Genomic DNA, 18,139 nt, shown 5'->3' on the forward strand with positions numbered 1-18,139 from the left:
AAAAACAACTGTATTGATAAATGTGTTTATTTAATAAAACCAGGTCTGACAAAACTTTGTAAATCATAATTTTATTAGTGTTTGTATATTACAAAGCATTCGTTAGTGTAGATTCAGCATTTACTGTAGTTTGACATTATGGCACAGATATGATACTTACACTCAGTTACACAATAAATACATAAAAATATTCACCATGAATCTTTAGAGGATGATTTTATTTAACTTCCGTTTTCTAATTAAAAGAGACTTTTGCTTCAGTGTTAAGAAATAAAAATCCAGCCAAGAAAAAAAATAAAATTAAATTAAACAACTGATCATTGACGACTATCCAAACAAAGTCACAGATTTAGTCGAAATCAGCAAAACAGTGAGTAGTTGTCTGGTTTTATATTGCACATGTTAAAACAAAGCACCCTTTATATCTCTACTTAATTAATACCTTCACAACTGGCCTATTAATGATATATTCCCCTTTTTTAATGTATCATGAAAGGAGTTAGTGTTAGATGCTGGCTTTGAGGAATAAAAAAAGAGAAAATGAATCAGGTTTGTTTAGAAACAAGAATCTCTTTGTGGAAATCGTGCTTTAACCCACAGCTGCCAGGACAGAGTTCGTACAGAAGCATCTTCACAGAAACGGCTCAAAACTAGTTTTTGAGCTGAAATACTTTTGCATAGATCACTTACAAAAAAAACAAAAACTAACCAAATATTCAAGTGACCATCTCTATAGGCTGTTTTCCTTTCACAATAAATAAGTCTTACTATAGTTCACATAAAAATTTGTAACAGAAAACAAGGTAGTTGCACCACAAACACACGATTCTTTAGTTTAATTTGATGGATCTGATTAAAAAGTGGAAACCTCTGCTTAACGGGTCTAATCGAAATTGAGGCCGAGCAGGTTTGGTACCATCAAGGTTCAATAAATCCTGCATGCAAACAGCAGAGGCTAAAAACATTTAAGAAGTTATACACCTGGGAAACGTGAAGATCTTTTTTAAAAATATACTCATGTTTTGTAAGTACATTTAAGTGTAAAGATAATGTAATTGAAGCATTTTTTATTAACAATTTTTAAGTTAATCAGAGTTTGAAGGAAATTTTAAATGGTAATTATGGCACAAGACAAATGTGTGTTTTCAACTAAACTCAATATTTCTAAAGTTGGAGAAAAAGCTAAAGGGTTTATAAAACTGTAGTGAATAGTAGCACACCAGGATTAACAACTCCCCACAAAAACAATTTAATTTAAGGCTTTTTACACATATTTTACCAGGAGTGTCAATATTTAATAAGGGATTTTTATGTAACTGGCTCCATGTAACGTAATGAGTCATAAACTATTTATTTCACACAGCTGGTATAATGGTCATTTCTAATTAAAGGCCGTTTTTAATTTACTCAAACTACGTCACACAACGAAAGCTCTTGCAGTTTTGGTTTCAAACTGCGTGCTTCTTTAAAAGTCTCAAGCTCACGACTGCTTGGAACGGAGCAGATTGTTCGGCATCTGAGAAAAAATGTATCAAAAAACTACAAATAAGGATCCACATCATTTCAAAAAGTGTTTAAATGCGTCAGTGTAACCAGAATGAAGCCACAGCTACATTATTCCTGTTGTTCGCTGTCGACTGGCTCCTTCATGACAAAAAGAAATGCATCAAAGGTTTTGTTCAACCCTCGACGCCATTATCTTCAAGATACGACACATTCACTAACATTTCCAGCCTATCTTTATTATTATTCCAATATTTACCTCTGGAACTACTGAGAATGTTCACCTTTTTCCAAGCTATTTAAATGGGCTTGTCAGACTATTTCTCGTATAATTTACATTTTAAAATTGAGTTTTAAAGTGAAAATCAGATGGAATATGTAGCAAAACATAAGTTAGTGTTAATGCATAAAATGTAGTGAATTATCCAGAGACCAGCAATCCATTTTAGTTAAAAAAAAAAAAGTAGAAGAGTTATGAGTTTTTGATGCATGTCTGTGAGTAAAAAAGAGGCTCAAATTATGTTCTTATACGTTCTTCCTGGTGCACAACGAAGCTGGTGAGACGCATCGGGGTAATTGTTGGCCTGCGCGTCATTTTCCTCTCGGCGGCTCTACCTCGGCTGAAAATCTGGGTAGAAAACGCCGTCCACCACGCCTTCAATCACAACGTTGGAAAACGTATCTAATAAGGAACAAAATTGCGAGGTCAGAAAAAAAAGCACATATAATTTCACAGCTTTTGTCTATACATTTAATTGAGTGCCTTTTTATTATGGGGTGTTTACCCCCTTACAATTGTGCTTTTTAATTCCACTGCACTGAACCCCATTAAAAACGTCATGATTATTCCACCAAATATTGATTTCTGATCTCTTCATGAGTTAAAAAATTAGTGTTGTTGTTTCTAAATGAATATAAACTTGTTTTCTTTGCATTGCTTGAAGCTTTTTCATTATTTTTGACCATTTGTCATTTTCCGCAAATAAATAAAAAATTTTTGCTTGGAATTTCGGAGACATGTCAGAAGTTCATAGAATAAAAGAACAATGTTCATTTTACTCAAACATATACCTATAAAAAGTAAAATCAGAGAAACTCATAATTTTAAGTGGTCTCTCTATATATAAATAAAAAAATATACAAGTAAATACACGGTTCAGACGATTCCATCGAACACCATGTTCAACTTTCAGTTTGACGCTCTTTTTCTGAAATAATGTTATACAAAATGAGACAGACACGCCTACAATATTCCTGTTTTGCCTCTTAAATCCATGGCGTATTTACTCAAAGATCATCAAGATGGTTGTTGGCGTATGTGAGACAAAACCTCTTGTTTTCTGTCAGCAGTGGGGGGTTTTCCTTGGAACTCCCCCATAGAAGCCATTTTTGTCCTCCGTCTTTCTTTTTTCGTGAATCATAAACACCGACTTTAACTGTGGCCTATAATTCTATAAATGTTGCTTTTAAGCATCTGGTTGATGTGATTTTTAGACTAATTTTAGAGAACATGTTTCCTTTCGTGAATCAAATCCTTACTTTTTTAAGATTTGAAACATTTCACTGAGGAAAAAACAAAACAAAAGTAGAAGAGATCTGTGTAAGGAAAAATACTTTTCTCAATACTGTGAATAAATGTGGGTCATCATGTCATGTGAGCGTACCGAGTGCAGAAGGAAGCAGGTATGGATCTCTGAGATAAACCACCACTGGCTGATGAGACAGTTTACTGAAAAAGAGTAAAAGAAAAAAGAGACTTGAGCGGGTAAAGTTCAACACGCTGCCTGACGCACTATCTGGGTGAAAAGCAACACGAGCACATGACCTACTGATTTATGCGAAAGGAGGAAACTCAAAATGACTCACCTTGATTCCATTGATTCTGTGTCAAAGGAGCTGAAAAGCATGAAGGAAAGAGAAGTCAGACTGCATAGTCGTTCAAGAGTCTGGGAACAAAACTGTCCCACAACAAAAACTGCCACAAATTGCTTTATTTTTCTATACTGAAGCCAACCTGCAGTTCCAACTCACCCACAGCTTTCTGTTTTTGGCACTGAAGGAAAATGGCGGACGTTGAGGAAATCCAGGAATATCTTTGGGAGGACCTCATTTTCCATAATTACAGTCTGACAAAAAAAAAAACAACAAAAAAAAAAAAGGACATTTTTGTGAGCGCACCACGCCAGGATGCAGAAACAAAAGTTGCTCAATGAGTTAGGACAGCAGACAGAAAAAACAACCACTCTACCTGCAGGTAGAGCTCCAGGCCGTGCCTCCTCTGCTCCAGAACTTTAGGGACCCAGTTTCTGACATGCTTCGAAGGGATTTCAGGAGGTTTTATGCTTTTTTTCAGCTGAAACGATTCAAATTGTTAAATTATTATTATTTCTTTTTGCATTTTATAGTTGTAATAATCTTAGAATTGTGCTAGATTTTTGAATTCAGCTTTAAATCTTCTATCTAGGTCGTGCTTTATTATAAAATTACTTAAAGAAAATCTCTGTAACACCTTAGGTGTGTTAAAATGACTGTTTATCAATGTATTACATACAAAAAGTTAAACAAAATGTAACATTCTGGGGGAAAGTAGACCGCATGTCGTGATTGGGAGTCAAGGCAACTCCTGGGTTGTTTGGAGCTTCAAAAGTATAAAACACGTTTTAAAAAGGAATTTATTGAGTTTTCAGTTCTTGGATGTCATGGCAGACAAGTTTAACAATGTGTGCTCCACTATTTTCTTCAGAAAACGTGAAAAATATTCAAGTAATAAATTTCTGTCACATCACCTGGCTTGCTGCTGCGGTTTCTCTCCTTTCAAGTATTTTTTTTTTATATGTATACATACACAAAACACATCATTCTGTTAATTTGTTTAATTTAATTGCCCAGAACAGCCCACAAGTTGATTGATTATTATAATTAAATAAAGAACACATTTGTGTAGTGAATTCATCTAACATGTTTCACTTAGTAAATCACAAACTGTTCAATAATATCCTAATTTATCACGATGCTTCTGCACGTCGTCAGATTCTGCAAATTTATTCATTCACTCAAATCAGTGGAGTTGCACATCTTAAATATGCAAGATTTTGGCACTCAAGAACTGATTAACATAAATAAATATAACAGTACAGAGGAAGGGGTGAGAGTTTTGACTGCATTGTGAAGCCGTTTGTTACAGACGGTTGCAAAAGAAATTGCACATTACCAACATTTCATGCTGCACAAGTTGCTTTAAAACTAATATGCAACTAAAAGACATAAAATGCATAATAATGATGCAATAAAAAATATAAGAGATAAAAGACTATTTAATAAGACAATTAAGGCAGCTAAAACAAGAATGAGGCTGTTAAAGCAACAATGAGGCTGTTAAAATAAGCAAGAGCTTAAAGGTCAGGCGATAAAAATGTGCACATTTAATGGAGACAGACCATAATACTGCCAAGAAGGAGGTTTGAGATTTAATTTTAGTTGTTGAAATGGACAGCATCACCTTTGAATGTGGAAGCAAACACATATTTATATATATATACGTTTATTTTTCTGATATTATGGTTACATATCTGAGCACAAAAACCTCCCCACAAAATAAAAAACACACACAGTCATGTAGAGAAACCTGGGTCTCACCATTTTGTGCAAAGCGTGGAATTCACTGTAGCGTTTCTCAACACTGTGCAGTCTGCCGTTCACCAGCACGTCAATTTTGAAGACCTGACGGAAAGACAAAAAGAAGTGATTTCCTCTTGTGGAGGGTACATTTGATTTGGTCATCATTTAGCAGCTAACAGAAAGGAAACATCTGTCTCCATTTTTTTTGGTTGATCTGTCAAAATGACTGTTGGCATCCCTGAACAAACGCGTCGTCTACTTCCCTCTCTGCTTGATTGTTCCCTAAAAAACTCGACGCAGACGTCTCTGTTTCTACCACAATGACAGCGCGTTCTGGAGTGACAATGGAGCTGGTGATAAAACTCTGGACAGAAACTTAAATATAAAAAACTTACAGTTTGAAACTAAAAAGAACTAAACTGCTTGTAAAAGCTTTGTACCATTGGTGTCCTTCTCTTGTATGTATTCAATGCAGATATTGAATAAAAATATGATGCTAGCACTGCTTAAATCACCTTTTCTTATTGCTGTCCAAATAGGTTTTTCATTTTAAAAGAGTTATTTTGTTTTATAAGAGCTTTCCAGAGTCACAGGTTGCACAACCCTGGTTTATATCAATGTATTTTTATGTATCAGAATGGCCTAGTCAAAGTTCAGACCAGAGTTTTAAATGCATAGTATTTTTTATGACTATTAATAAGAGTATACATTGCATGGATATGTAAAGAGACAGGATACATTATAATTGTCATAATATATGATGCAAAGAATCATTTATATTTAAAGGGACCTATATAAAAATATGTATTAAAAGCAAAATATATTTTACAGAGGTTCCTATTATAGTATTTACTTAATTTATCTATTTATACAACTCCAGATTGTCAATAACATCCCTTTGAAGTGTCCCAAAATTAGACTACCTGTTTGAAAAAATGAATTTCTCCGAGTTATTTTTGAATTTTGGTGATGATGTCAGGTGAAACGGTTTAAACTTGTTCACAAGAAATAAAGAAAGACAGAAAAATCTTAGATATCGCCAAGCTGTCTAAAAGTGCAGTGGCTCTTTAATGTAAACGCTGCCAAAAGTTAAAAGGAGAAAACTGACATGTTTACAGAGAGAACATGTGATAGATTCAGCTGTGAGGAGGTGATGTTCTGCTAAAAAAAAAGACAAATTAAAACAATCGTGTGTGAGCGACACAGTCTGCAGTCTGCGAAGCAACTCGATCAGGTTTAAAGGTGATATTTAGACGGAGACACACGAACGCAGGTTTCCGTTGATCTTACCGTGAATCCTTTCTCCACTGAGCTGTTCTCCGAACGGAACGACGGGATCGACAGTCGGATCGGGTGCATTTTTCCCGCCGGACCAAACGGTTCTGTTCGGGTTCTATGTGATCTTGTAGCGCGGACACACAGAAAGCATTTAACCCAAACACTGACTGCTGGTGGTTTACTGCAAGTCAGTGTGATAAAAATCACTGAATTCAAATAAACTCAGGCATGTCTCAGTGCTGCCCCCTTATGGACTGGATGACATGGATTGTAGCCTGGATGGGGAAAATACTACTAGAAATTGTATTTTATTTACTTTTCTTTTATATAGTGAAATTATTAAATTACTTACAGACGCTTTAGCAATATTTTGTTTGTTGTTTTTTTTTTTTTTTTTTTTTTTTTAGCAATTTTACGTTTCTAAATCTTTCTTTCTTTTATTTTTAAAGATAACATACCATAGATAAACCCTTTATTTATGTTGCTAATAGGAACCTAAGTAACATGTTTTTGTATGTAATAGTTCCCTTTAAATCTAAGCGATTCTTTACATCTTAAAATAGAACACTATAGTAAAAATAGTGTTCTATTTTAAGAACACTATTATTAGTTTTTGATGCATGGCATCAAAAACTAATAATAATCATAACAATAGTAATAGAAAAATGTCATTTAGTGATAAAATGTATAACAGATAATAAAAAAAATAATAAAAGTATTAATAATGTTTATGTAAATAAATTGATTAGGAAAAGCCTGTAAAACTATTGCTTCATTTTCAGTAATCATTGACTGTTATTGCACTCAGCAGTCACAGGACATTTGCCAACACATGAAGAAACTAATCTGTTTTTTCTTCTTTTTGATTGCGTGCAGTTTATTAAAGCAGAGCAAAAAAGGTTGAAAAAAAAACATTCGAGACAATATCTGCCAAATTTATTTTCAAAAGCTCCATCAAAAGCTTTAGAATAAAGACATTTTTCTTCTGCATATAAATATAATAAATGCATTTTCATTTTAGATAGCTTTTACTTTTTGATATATTGAGTAAGGGACTAAATGGAGGCAGATTCAATGTGGCAACCCCTGAAGAGAAAAGACAAAAAAAGAGAAGAAGATACAATGACTAAGCACTGAAGGACATTGTGTTGTTTTAATCTCTTCTTTAAGCTGTTAAATATAACAGATTTATTTAAGTGTCTTACAATAAAGGCATATGGGATACAAGAGAGGGAAAAAAAGTATAACAGAGGTGTTTTTTCCTCATAAAGCAAAGAGGATTCAATGTAATCTTGTGCCATAATAGCTGATGGTTATGTTTATTTTTTTTCTAAATTTTTTATTCTAAAATGAAAGTATGTCACATATTATCATCTTTCACACATCCCCTGTTGATCTTTGTACTCGTCAAAGTCATTCACAGGGGAAACTTCTTGAATATCAGTGGATCACTGCTGTGTCTTAATATCTGAAAAATCCAGAAGCAAAAGGACCATGTGAATTAATAGACAACACAATCTTAAAATAAAAAAAAGTCACTTCACTCACGATACTTACGGCGACATGTGGCACCCGGATACATAGGCATAGTTGCCGGTGTAACGTACGTCACACCGCACAATGTTGTTGGAGTAGTCCGATTCTTCAACTTGATAGGAAGGATTTACACTGATCTGTGCACAACAAACCGTACGAAACAAAGACGCATCAACGACATCATTAACTGGCGATTCTACAAAGGAATGTGCTTCAAAGGCAAAGACAGCCTGTCAGGCACAGACCTTGAGGGTATATTGTCCAGGTTGCACATCTGTGATGTCGATCCACTGACAATCGATGTCTGCGTTGTAGGTGTCATAACATCCTGGGCTCAGACCCTGCACATCAAACAGTATCCACATTTAACAATAATATGATAAATGTGTAAAATCATGTGCAGATCTTTCACATGATTAATGCTAAAGGTCATTTTTAGCTATTCTAAAGTATGCTTTATTGTGCCTAAAAGAACAATGATTACAAAACAATCTAAGTTTCTAAATTATTTGAGTTTAAATCGAATAATGAATCAGGAAATAGGGAACACAGTACAAAAGTTGTTTATATTCATGTAAGCAGAGAGGCCAAAACTTCCTTCTTAGCACCTTTCTTATTGTATAGGGATGTTATTAAAGTTGAGATTATACGTAATTTTTAAATTTTTAAAGTTTTTAATTAAACTCATCATCTGAACCATGACGCTGGTGCACCGGTCTAGTGTTCAGCTGTAAATCTCGGTTTTAATCCAAGTCTTTTTCACCCTTTAAAATATATTCTCATAAAGAAAGAGACTGTATTTACTGAGCTAGCTTCCTTTTTATCTGTTTCACTGGAACGAATCTCAGAGAACCCAAGACTTAGAGAAGTTACATAAAATACAAGATTCTTGTAAGTTAAAGGTTGTCACTTCATCAACGTCAAAATTTGATAGAGCAGAATGACTTCTAATGAAATGGTATCTCATTAACAGACAAAAGTGACAGGACAAACTTGTTATTGTAACATATTTAACCCACTAAAATTGATGTATAGACTTTTAAATGAGCAAAGCATGGTTTCTGGAAACACTCATAAGTGTCACAGTTTTGTTTTATGTTTAAATATGCATTCATACAAAAAAAAACTGCCGCTTATTTTGAGACCTGTGTGTGTGACGTGCAGGCATATCTCCGGTAGTATCCATAGTCACAGGAGGTGTCTTCCAAGCAGAAGCTAGCCTTGTGGCCCTCTGCGACCGACCGCTGAGTAGAGGAGTCCAGCAGTTCATAGTGGCTGAACTCATCCATGCTGTGGTAGTGCCTGTCGATCATCAGCAAAACAGACAGGTCAGAGAATAAACTCTTTCTGCAACCACTGGACACCGTGTATAAATTCCCCAACGTCACAGGTGATAATTCAATTTTCAATATACACAGTTATGTGACCTTGTGCAGAACAACATCTGGTTTAACTCTGCTGTCTCTTAGGAAAACAGTCTGGCCTCTAACTGCACTTGACTTTCAAAACACTGACAAAAAATCTATACAGACCACATCAACAGTTTGTTGAATCGTGCCCAAAAGGGCTCCATATCGGGAAGCAGCCCAGTCGACCTCTCACCTCACAGCATAACTATGGAGTGAGGTAATTTCAGGAGAAATTGAAGTAGGACTTTTACAGTAATCCCAGTGAAAGATCTGAAAGCTCAGCAGGTTCCCCTGTGGAGCCATTAATCTCCACATTTTATTTTATCTATCCACATAAATCTTTTCTGTTGATCATGAATCAAACATTCTGGTTCTGTTTAAGTTTATTAACCTCATCTCGTAAAAAAATAAGGAGAGCTAGATTCTCTTTCTGTCCAAACAAAACAGAAAATCCTACTTTAGCAGCTTAGTTTGTTAATAAATAGACTATAAGGCTGCGTTCACACTGCAGTTTGAAGTGACCCAATTCCGATTTTTAGTCAAATCGGATTTTTTTTTTTTTTTTGCCGTGGTCGTTCACACTGCCAAATAGTATGTGTTCTGCAGTGTGAAACGACCTTAAAGTATCCCGTATGTGCAGTAGAGGGCGCAATAGCGTCAGCGTTCTCAGTGTTCTGCCAACCGCCATCAAAAGAAGAAGTGCTCAGTGTTTGCGGAAGTAAACATGGATGCTAACGGTAGGGCATAGCTTGCACATTTGAAGTTGTTGCCGGCCGGAGCAGCATATTAACAACTTAATCCTCATTATAGTCCTATAGTCCGTCATATTTGTTGTTTTTCTTGCCGCTTGTGCGTATCAGGACACAGAATAGTGACATTTGTCACTATTCGGACTCATCCGAACCTGACGTTCAGTTTGGATGAATGCGACCTGAACGTTAGATCGCATTTGGATCGGCTATGTATCGGATATGAGTCAGATTCCAAAAGAATCCGGCTGTGCTGTTCAGACTGCCATGAAAAGATCGGATACAAGTCGCATTATGGCAAAAAAAAAAATCGGAATTGGGTCACTTCAGGCTGCAGTGTGAACGCAGCCAAAAAATGTCAAAGTTGCTGTGGTTTACCATAATAACAAAAAGAAAATGTAGTCATCAGCATGTACTGTGAAAGTATTCTTTCTGTGTTTCAATAACCTCTGATATACTTTTGTCATAAAATTGAATCAAACTACCATGCAGTCAACATGGTGTATTCATACCATCAGTTCCTATTGATGCACATTTAACACAAACAAGGATCATAATGGAGGAACTTTGCAACATTCTAGTGTTCAGAGTTATGGACAATACACCCCAGTTTAGCTGATTTTCATACTAAACACCTTTTGTGTGATGTTAATGTTACCAATATTTACTTAACTTAGAATCACTTTGGTAGAAGTATGTAAATAATTTGTTTTTATATGATTGTAAGTGAATTCAGGCTCCACTGGGTTTAAATAGTAAAGAACAGTCAGAATTTTTTTAATAACTCCGATTAAGAAGATTTGTTTAAAAGAATACTGTGACTCAGTGCAAAGAGTAATCATAGTTTGATTCACCCTCTGCAACATGATGACTTTTGTTAAATCCCATGTTGCCTACTTATCTATATATCAACGTGTTTGTGTTCTGATAAGTGATTTTGAGTCATGGAGTAAAGGCAGTTTCATTGGTCATTATGTGTAAAAAAAAAGCTGTATAAATTAAAAACATCCAAGGAATCTAAAAAAAAACTGTGTTTAGTATTTAATACATAACAGGATTGTGTTTGTTTGACCACATTGAATTTTTAATGACCTTCACAAACTTTTTAAAATTCTGTCAGTTTTCCACTTGGTTAAAATAAGCAGGTTTATGAAGTGAGAGAGCACAATAGGGGGTGGGGACAGTTTACAAGCTGACTCACAAAGACAGAAAAAAAGCAGCAAAACCAAAATCCACCCAAACTGGAGGAGAATTTTTTAAAAAAAATTATCAAATGTCTGTGTGATGATGAGGTGGACAGCGTGGACGTAAACTTTCTACTCACTGGTGGCAGCTGTGCCACTCCCAGGAGTAGCGTGGCCTGCTGGGCAGGAAGTCAGCTGTGCCTTGGTTCTTGACTTTCTGAGGAAACCTCAGCAGCACTCTGGTGTCGTAGTCTCTCGCTCGATAGGCTGAGCTGCAGGCATAGAGCAAAGAAAACAGATGTGATTGAAGGGACAGAAAATACCTTCTTATGTAGACGGTGACATCACCACTGATGTTTTCCCTGCTTCATCTCTTCCTCAGAGTGGAGCAGACTCTCAGGGTCCAAACTGAAACCAAGTCTGCCAAGGTGTGTGTGAAGGGGTGGATGTGTGTGTGTGTGTGTATAAATGCAGGGTGGAAAAAATCCTTCAGAGGCGCTCGGTTGTTTGGGTTAGTCCTCGATAATGTGTTTACCATTCAGGCTTTCTCCCTGAGGACAGGCTATGATTAAACTTTTACAGAAATCCACCAACTCCACCCCCTTTCTCCACCATCAGCTGCAGGAATCACTTAATTTTAACTCATCTCATCGCTTCAGCTGGGCAGTCCTTCCTTACAAACACTTAGGTGGTTGTTATGGCTCAGAGCTCCCTGATTCACACTCAGACAAGGCTACAAACTCCCACCCTTACTTTTTTTTTTCTCCTCATACATGAGTCCCAGTACCTTGACAAACAGTTTTCCTCAGCTGCACATCTCAGGTTGTACATCGGTGCTCTTTGGACATAAGCAGAGGCTTGAATGTAGTATGGATCTGGCACAAGATCAGGAAGACCTACAACACAATATGAAAATAGATTAAAATTATTGATCAATAACATACGTAGATCCAGTTGATGGTGGGTTAATGCCAGCTTGAAAAATGAAAAAAGAAATTGAGGGTGCTACACCTTTGTCCTTAAAATTTCTTACTTTTTAAATGAGGATCTTACCTACTATCAAAATGATGTAAATCTTAAAAGCAAACATTATATCGGTAACAAATGCTATCTAAACATTTAGATTATAATGACACTGAATCTTTTGGTTCAGTCATTTGATATATTTGTTGTTAGCAGGGAATACCTGATATGTTTATATTGGCTGTATTATGAATAATTATATTTAACCTTAGTGACAGCTAAGAATTAGCATAAAATTTGTGGCTGAAAAAGTTTCTGTGTTGTAACTAGCTTAGCGACAACGCTATAGTCAAACTTGTAAGATGAGCTTCTAAACTTTGAGACACTTTCTAACTTCTGTTTTCTAGGAGATTTTTAAGAAGCCACTTTGTTTTAATAGACTTAAAAAGTTTGCATCCAGCTTTAGCTTGATATGCAGCTTTAGCTTGAAATAAAGCCGGATATTATTAGCAAGCTTCACTATTAGCAAGTGAAGTTTGCTAATACCTTGGAACAACACAACATAGCTGTAGTTGTCTGTGAAACAATATTTACATTTCATGTTATCAATTTTTTAAATTTACACAAAGTTTTTAAGTAATTTAGTGACAGTGCTAACTTTAAAGTCAGACCTTAGCTGAGCTTTTCAACCCTGCAGCTATTGTTGCCAATGAATACCACAACTTAACTGTGGTTGACATGGAAAAAATTCCCCTTCCACCTTCTTGTATGAACAGATTTAAAAAGTTTCTATTAGAATCTAGCTAAAAGTCATGAGCAATGAACACCACATACTAGCTGTGGTCAAACAAAGGTTTCTACCCACCATGTTAGAAAAGATGTAGATTTTTTTTTTTTTTATTATTTCACAAATTTTTATGTCCGGATCGAAAACAGGTCTTGGGATGTTTTTCTTTGTTTGATGTGAAGACAAAGCAGATAAGTACTTTAGCCATTAGTTGTAAATAATTGAGAGGAAAAATTTAATGGAATTGACTGTATTTTACCTGTTAATTAGTACATAGTTTATACTTTAACAAATCTACTAAAATAAATCCAATTGCTGGACTCATTTCATTGGTCAAATTGTTGTTTTTTTTCAGTGAATAAAGGTGGAGACACTTTTGATGAACAGATGCTGTGCTGACGGCCATTACAAACACCCTCTTCTGCCAAGCATCCACACATTTATTCATGCGTGAAGAGCGCCTTCTTCATTCTTACCATACTGATGATACCTTGTACCATATCCGGGTCTTGACCTCGGTCTTGGTCTCTCGTAAACATCATAATGGTTGTAATATGGATTGTCAAAGTCGATGGACTTGTAAGGATCGTACGGATCATCACCGACCATCATGTCACTGGCTCTGGGTAGAGGCGGGCTGACATTGACATCTCGGGTGTCGTTGACAGTGCGGTTCCCCTGCGGTTCCCCGGTGCTCTCCGCGGGTCGTTCCCGGTGAAGATGCTCCCGATGTTCTTGCCCTCTCACAAGCGTAAGGAGGCTGCGGGGCGGCTGGTGCTGCTGCTGCTGCTGCTGTGGCTGACTCCGGGCTTCCTGATGTCTCACGTCCGCATCCCGGATGATGGTGACAGGTCGCGTCTGCTCTTGTTCTTGCGCTGCTCCCCTGCGCTTCGGCGGCACGTACTCCGAGCCTTGGCTTAAAAGACTGAAAACCTTCCCGTTGTGAGACCACTGCAGCGTCTGCCGAAAAGCACCTCTACGGTCATTTCTTGGTTGCGCTCCCGGGTTTCTCTGGGAGCTAGCAATTTGCAGGAGCACAACAAATAAACAGAAGCATGCGTAAAAAGTGCCAAATGCGCCAAACACGCGCCCTCCCATTATAGATGTAATGAAATATGTCAAATATGGACAGAATGCTATTATAAGGAACAAAAATCCTAAATTTGAGCAGCAGTCTTCATGTCTCAGTCGAAAGGACGTTCAAAGAGCAGAGAAAGTGAAAAGCTAAATTTTAGTGTTTCCTTGTGACCTCATATCGCTTTTCTGCAGCCTGGAGATGCATAAGATGATGATGATTATGAGGAGGAGGAGTTCAGCATTTGGAGGAGTTTAGGATCTTGTTATTCAAGTCTGCTGCTGCTCTAGTAACGACAGTGACGTGTGATCATTACCAACCAAAATTGCGCAATCTGATTTTTTTACAGGATGCCAAATGAGCGTGGTAACAAGCAGTAAAACAGAAAAGAGTGAAATCAAGTCTAATATTACTGTGCCTTGCAAAAATATATTCAAACGAACTTTTTCCCGTTTTGTTTTCTTACAACTACAGACTCGTAGTATATTGAAATTGTCTGTGATAGATCAACACAAAATAGTGCACGATTGCGTGGAAGGGAAAGACTGCATGGCTTCAATTTTCTTACAAATAAACAGAGCCCTCACTATTGGTAGTTGCAAAAATTCAATTACTTAGGGCCCCGAGCAAAAGGGGGGCCCCGAGGACGGAGGTGTTGATCTCAGTGGATAATACAGTGAAACTAATGAAAACAAACCAGCAAAGCCCGTCATACAGCCTGACGAGTCGATTCCTCTGAAAGAACCCCTAACAGAGAGGTTCCTCCACGGCTTTCCTGAAGTGGCCAAAATGCAACGACCATAAGAAACACTGAGCCCACCGACATGACTGGCTTACTCGCGATACCCCTGTAAGTGAAAGTGGGCCCCGTGACAGCTCATTCGCTGTGAAACAAGCGCCGACAGGCACCAAGCAAATAGCGGGACATCTTTAAAAAAAATATGAAGCGCACATACGACTGGAATTTTAAAAAAAAAAAAACTACGAAAAAATAAATAAAAAGAAAACGAGACAGTGGTAAGACAGATATACTCTCAAGTATAACTGACTCAGAATTTAAGAATAGACTGAACGTTAACACAAATATAAACTACTATGTGTGATAGATTTCAATATATATTTATATATGTATTTATAATAAATTCACATAAATGTAAAAGCTATTTTGACTTAGAAAACATGGAAGAAATTGTGTTAGTATTATGAAACATAAATTACATATAAAACAATATAAGTTTTTCACATCAAAAATTCACAAATTACAGATAATACAAAGTAGCCTACATTAAGTGATATGCTTTGCAGCAGTGATGGGGAAAGGCTCCCCTCAGCCCGCAAACTGGAGGATGTGCCGCTAATCACTGTAGCTCCATCATAAGTCTGGGCAATTAAGTTTATTTTTCAGTCTGAACGACTGGAGCTTTTCTTTCATGAGCTTTTCAAATCCCTCTACGGGAAAAAGCCTGAACACAATGACACACTGGCTCACACCAGTTGCACCGCAACAAATGACACTTCTAAAATGTCATGGTATTTTGTTGATAAACCTCTAAAATGCAATCAAGGGGTTGGCCTTAGAGGTCTATTTAGCCACCTGTGTATTTAACTGGTGATCTGACTCGCTAAAAAAGAAAACTGATTTAGCAGAAAAAGAACCACACCCCATTCAGCGACGAGGAAGAGTCACACCCGCAGAATTGTAAAAAAAAAAAAAAAAAATCTATATGGAGGAAAGAAAATCCCATCTTGCAACAGGAAACAAACGTGTATGCCTATTTTCACTTCCGGTCAACAATTGAAAGGAGAACGTAATGCTAAAATGGAATTAGTTTCCTACATCTAAAGGAAACTGGATAAAACAGGAAAGGTCACATCACCGGTTAGGGAGTATTTCAGGTATTTAAGACAAAAAAACCCATCCATCCATCCATCCATCTTCTTCCGCTTATCCGAGGTCGGGTCGCGGGGGTAGCAGCTTCAGAAGGGAGGCCCAGACTTCCCTCTCCCCAGCCACTTCTTCTAGCTCCTCCGGGGGAATCCCGAGGCGTTCCCAGGCCAGCCGAGAGACATAGTCCCTCCAGCGTGTCCTGGGTCTTCCCCGGGGCCTCCTCCCGGTGGGACGTGCCCGGAACACCTCACCAGGGAGGCGTCTAGGAGGCATCCTGACCAGATGCCCGAGCCACCTCAACTGGCTCCTCTCGATGTGAAGGAGCAGCGGCTCTACTCTGAGTCCCTCCCGGATGACTGAGCTTCTCACCCTATCTCTAAGGGAGAGCCCAGCCACCCTACGGAGAAAACCCATTTCGGCCGCTTGTATCCGCGATCTCGTTCTTTCGGTCATGACCCAAAGCTCATGACCATAGATGAGGGTGGGAACGTAGATCGACCGGTAAATCGAGAGCTTCGCTTTTTGGCTCAGCTCTCTCTTCACCACGACGGACCGGTACAGCGCCCGCTTGACAGCAGACGCTGCGCCAATCCGCCTGTCGATCTCCCGCTCCCTTCTTCCCCCATTCGTGAACAAGATCCCGAGATACTTAAACTCCTCCACTTGGGGGCAGGACACCCCCCCTGACCCGGAGAAGGCACTCTACCCTTTTCCGGCTCAAGACCATGGCCTCGGATTTGGAGGCACTGATCCTCATCCCGGCCGCGTCACACTCGGCTGCGAACCGCTCCAGCGAGAGCTGCAGATCACGATCTGATGAAGCCAAAAGGACCACATCGTCTGCAAAAAGCAGAGATGAGATCCTAAGGCCACCAAATCGGATCCCCTCAACACCTTGGCTGCGCCTAGAAATTCTGTCCATGAAAGTGATGAACAGAATCGGTGACAAAGGGCAGCCCTGGCGGAGTCCAACTCTCACCGGAAACGAGCCCGACTTACTGCCGGCAATGCGGACCAGACTCTGACACCGGTCATACAGGGACCTGACAGCCCGTATCAAAGGGCCCGGTACCCCATACTCCCGGAGAACCCCCCACAGGGCTCCCCGAGGGACACGGTCGAACGCCTTCTCCAGGTCCACAAAACACATGTAGACTGGTTGGGCGAACTCCCATGCACCCTCCAGGACCCTGCCGAGGGTGTAGAGCTGGTCCAGCGTTCCACGACCAGGACGAAAACCACACTGCTCTTCCTGAATCCGAGGTTCGACTATCCGACGGACCCTCCTCTCCAGGACCCCTGAATAGACCTTGCCAGGGAGGCTTAAGAGTGTGACCCCTCTATAATTGGAGCACACCCTCCGGTCCCCCTTTTTGAACAGGGGGACCACCACCCCAGTCTGCCAATCCAGGGGAACTGCCCCCGATGTCCATGCGACATTGCAGAGTCGCGTCAACCAACACAACCCTACAACATCCAGAGCCTTAAGAAACTCCGGGCGGATCTCATCCACCCCCGGGGCCCTGCCACCGAGGAGCTTTTTAACCACCTCGGCGACCTCGTCCCCAGAGATTGGAGAGCCTAACCCAGAGTCCCCAGGCTCCGCTTCCTCAGTGGAAGGCATGTTGGTGGGATTGAGGAGGTCTTCGAAGTACTCTGCCCACCGGCCCACAACGTCCCGAGTAGAGGTCAGCAGCACACCATCCCCACTATAAACAGTGTTGGTGCTGCACCGCTTCCCCCCCCTGAGACGCCGGATGGTGGACCAGAATCGCCTCGAAGCCGTACGGAAGTCTTTCTCCATGGCCTCTCCAAACTCCTCCCACGCCCGGGTTTTTGCCTCAGCAACCGCCCGAGCCGCATGCCGCTTCGCCCGCCGGTACCCATCAGCTGCTTCCGGAGTCCCACAGGCCAAAAAGGCCCGATAGGACTCCTTCTTCAGCCTGACGGCATCCCTCACCGAAGGTGTCCACCAGCGGGTTCGAGGGTTGCCGCCGCGACAGGCACCGACAACCTTGCGGCCACAGCTCCGATCGGCCGCCTCGACAATGGAGGCACGGAACACGGTCCACTCAGACTCCATGTCCCCCACCTCCCCCGGGACGTGTTCGAAGTTTTGCCGGAGATGGGAGTTAAAGCTCCGTCTCAC

The 18,139-nt window shown here is 39.3% G+C and overlaps 2 protein-coding genes across 3 annotated transcripts; both read right to left on the reverse strand.

The window, feature by feature from the left end:
• Positions 1 to 8: 8 nt before the first annotated feature.
• snx24 (sorting nexin 24) lies at positions 9 to 6,619 on the reverse strand. Its single transcript, XM_032569870.1, has 7 exons — positions 6,412 to 6,619; positions 5,140 to 5,223; positions 3,752 to 3,856; positions 3,535 to 3,629; positions 3,370 to 3,399; positions 3,168 to 3,232; positions 9 to 2,185 (listed from the first exon to the last, which is right to left on the reverse strand). The coding sequence occupies exons 1-7, from the start codon at positions 6,478 to 6,480 to the stop codon at positions 2,115 to 2,117; spliced, it is 519 nt and encodes a 172-aa protein (XP_032425761.1). The 5' UTR covers positions 6,481 to 6,619; the 3' UTR covers positions 9 to 2,114.
• Positions 6,620 to 7,320: 701 nt separating this feature from the next.
• Positions 7,321 to 14,346, reverse strand: loxa (lysyl oxidase a). 2 transcript variants are annotated; one of them, XM_032570785.1, is made up of 7 exons: positions 13,504 to 14,342; positions 12,065 to 12,173; positions 11,418 to 11,549; positions 9,081 to 9,237; positions 8,181 to 8,276; positions 7,957 to 8,072; positions 7,321 to 7,867 (listed from the first exon to the last, which is right to left on the reverse strand). In XM_032570785.1, the coding sequence occupies exons 1-7, from the start codon at positions 14,123 to 14,125 to the stop codon at positions 7,861 to 7,863; spliced, it is 1,239 nt and encodes a 412-aa protein (XP_032426676.1). In that variant the 5' UTR covers positions 14,126 to 14,342; the 3' UTR covers positions 7,321 to 7,860. The 2 variants fall into 2 exon arrangements, with proteins under 2 accessions (XP_032426676.1, XP_032426677.1); XM_032570786.1 differs by lacking the exon at positions 7,321 to 7,867 and having other exon boundaries at positions 7,953 to 8,072; positions 13,504 to 14,346.
• Positions 14,347 to 18,139: the final 3,793 nt, after the last annotated feature.

This window comes from Xiphophorus hellerii, chromosome 8 (assembly GCF_003331165.1).
Source record: "Xiphophorus hellerii strain 12219 chromosome 8, Xiphophorus_hellerii-4.1, whole genome shotgun sequence".
Classification (NCBI taxonomy): Eukaryota; Metazoa; Chordata; class Actinopteri; order Cyprinodontiformes; family Poeciliidae; genus Xiphophorus; species Xiphophorus hellerii.

Excerpts from the sequence above, each read along its gene's own strand:
- loxa (XM_032570785.1), bottom strand. The coding sequence starts at position 14,125 with ATGGGAGGGCGCGTGTTTGGCGCATTTGGCACTTTTTACGCATGCTTC. Across the intron at positions 9,238-11,417 it reads GAGTGGCACAGCTGCCACCA|GCACTACCACAGCATGGATG; the intron begins GTGAGTAGAAAG and ends GATGATCGACAG. Across the intron at positions 8,073-8,180 it reads CTGGACAATATACCCTCAAG|ATCAGTGTAAATCCTTCCTA; the intron begins GTCTGTGCCTGA and ends TGTTGTGCACAG.
- snx24 (XM_032569870.1), bottom strand. The coding sequence starts at position 6,480 with ATGCACCCGATCCGACTGTCGATCCCGTCGTTCCGTTCGGAGAACAGC. Across the intron at positions 3,400-3,534 it reads CCAAAAACAGAAAGCTGTGG|CTCCTTTGACACAGAATCAA; the intron begins GTGAGTTGGAAC and ends CATGCTTTTCAG. Across the intron at positions 2,186-3,167 it reads CCTGCTTCCTTCTGCACTCG|ATACGTTTTCCAACGTTGTG; the intron begins GTACGCTCACAT and ends GTTCCTTATTAG.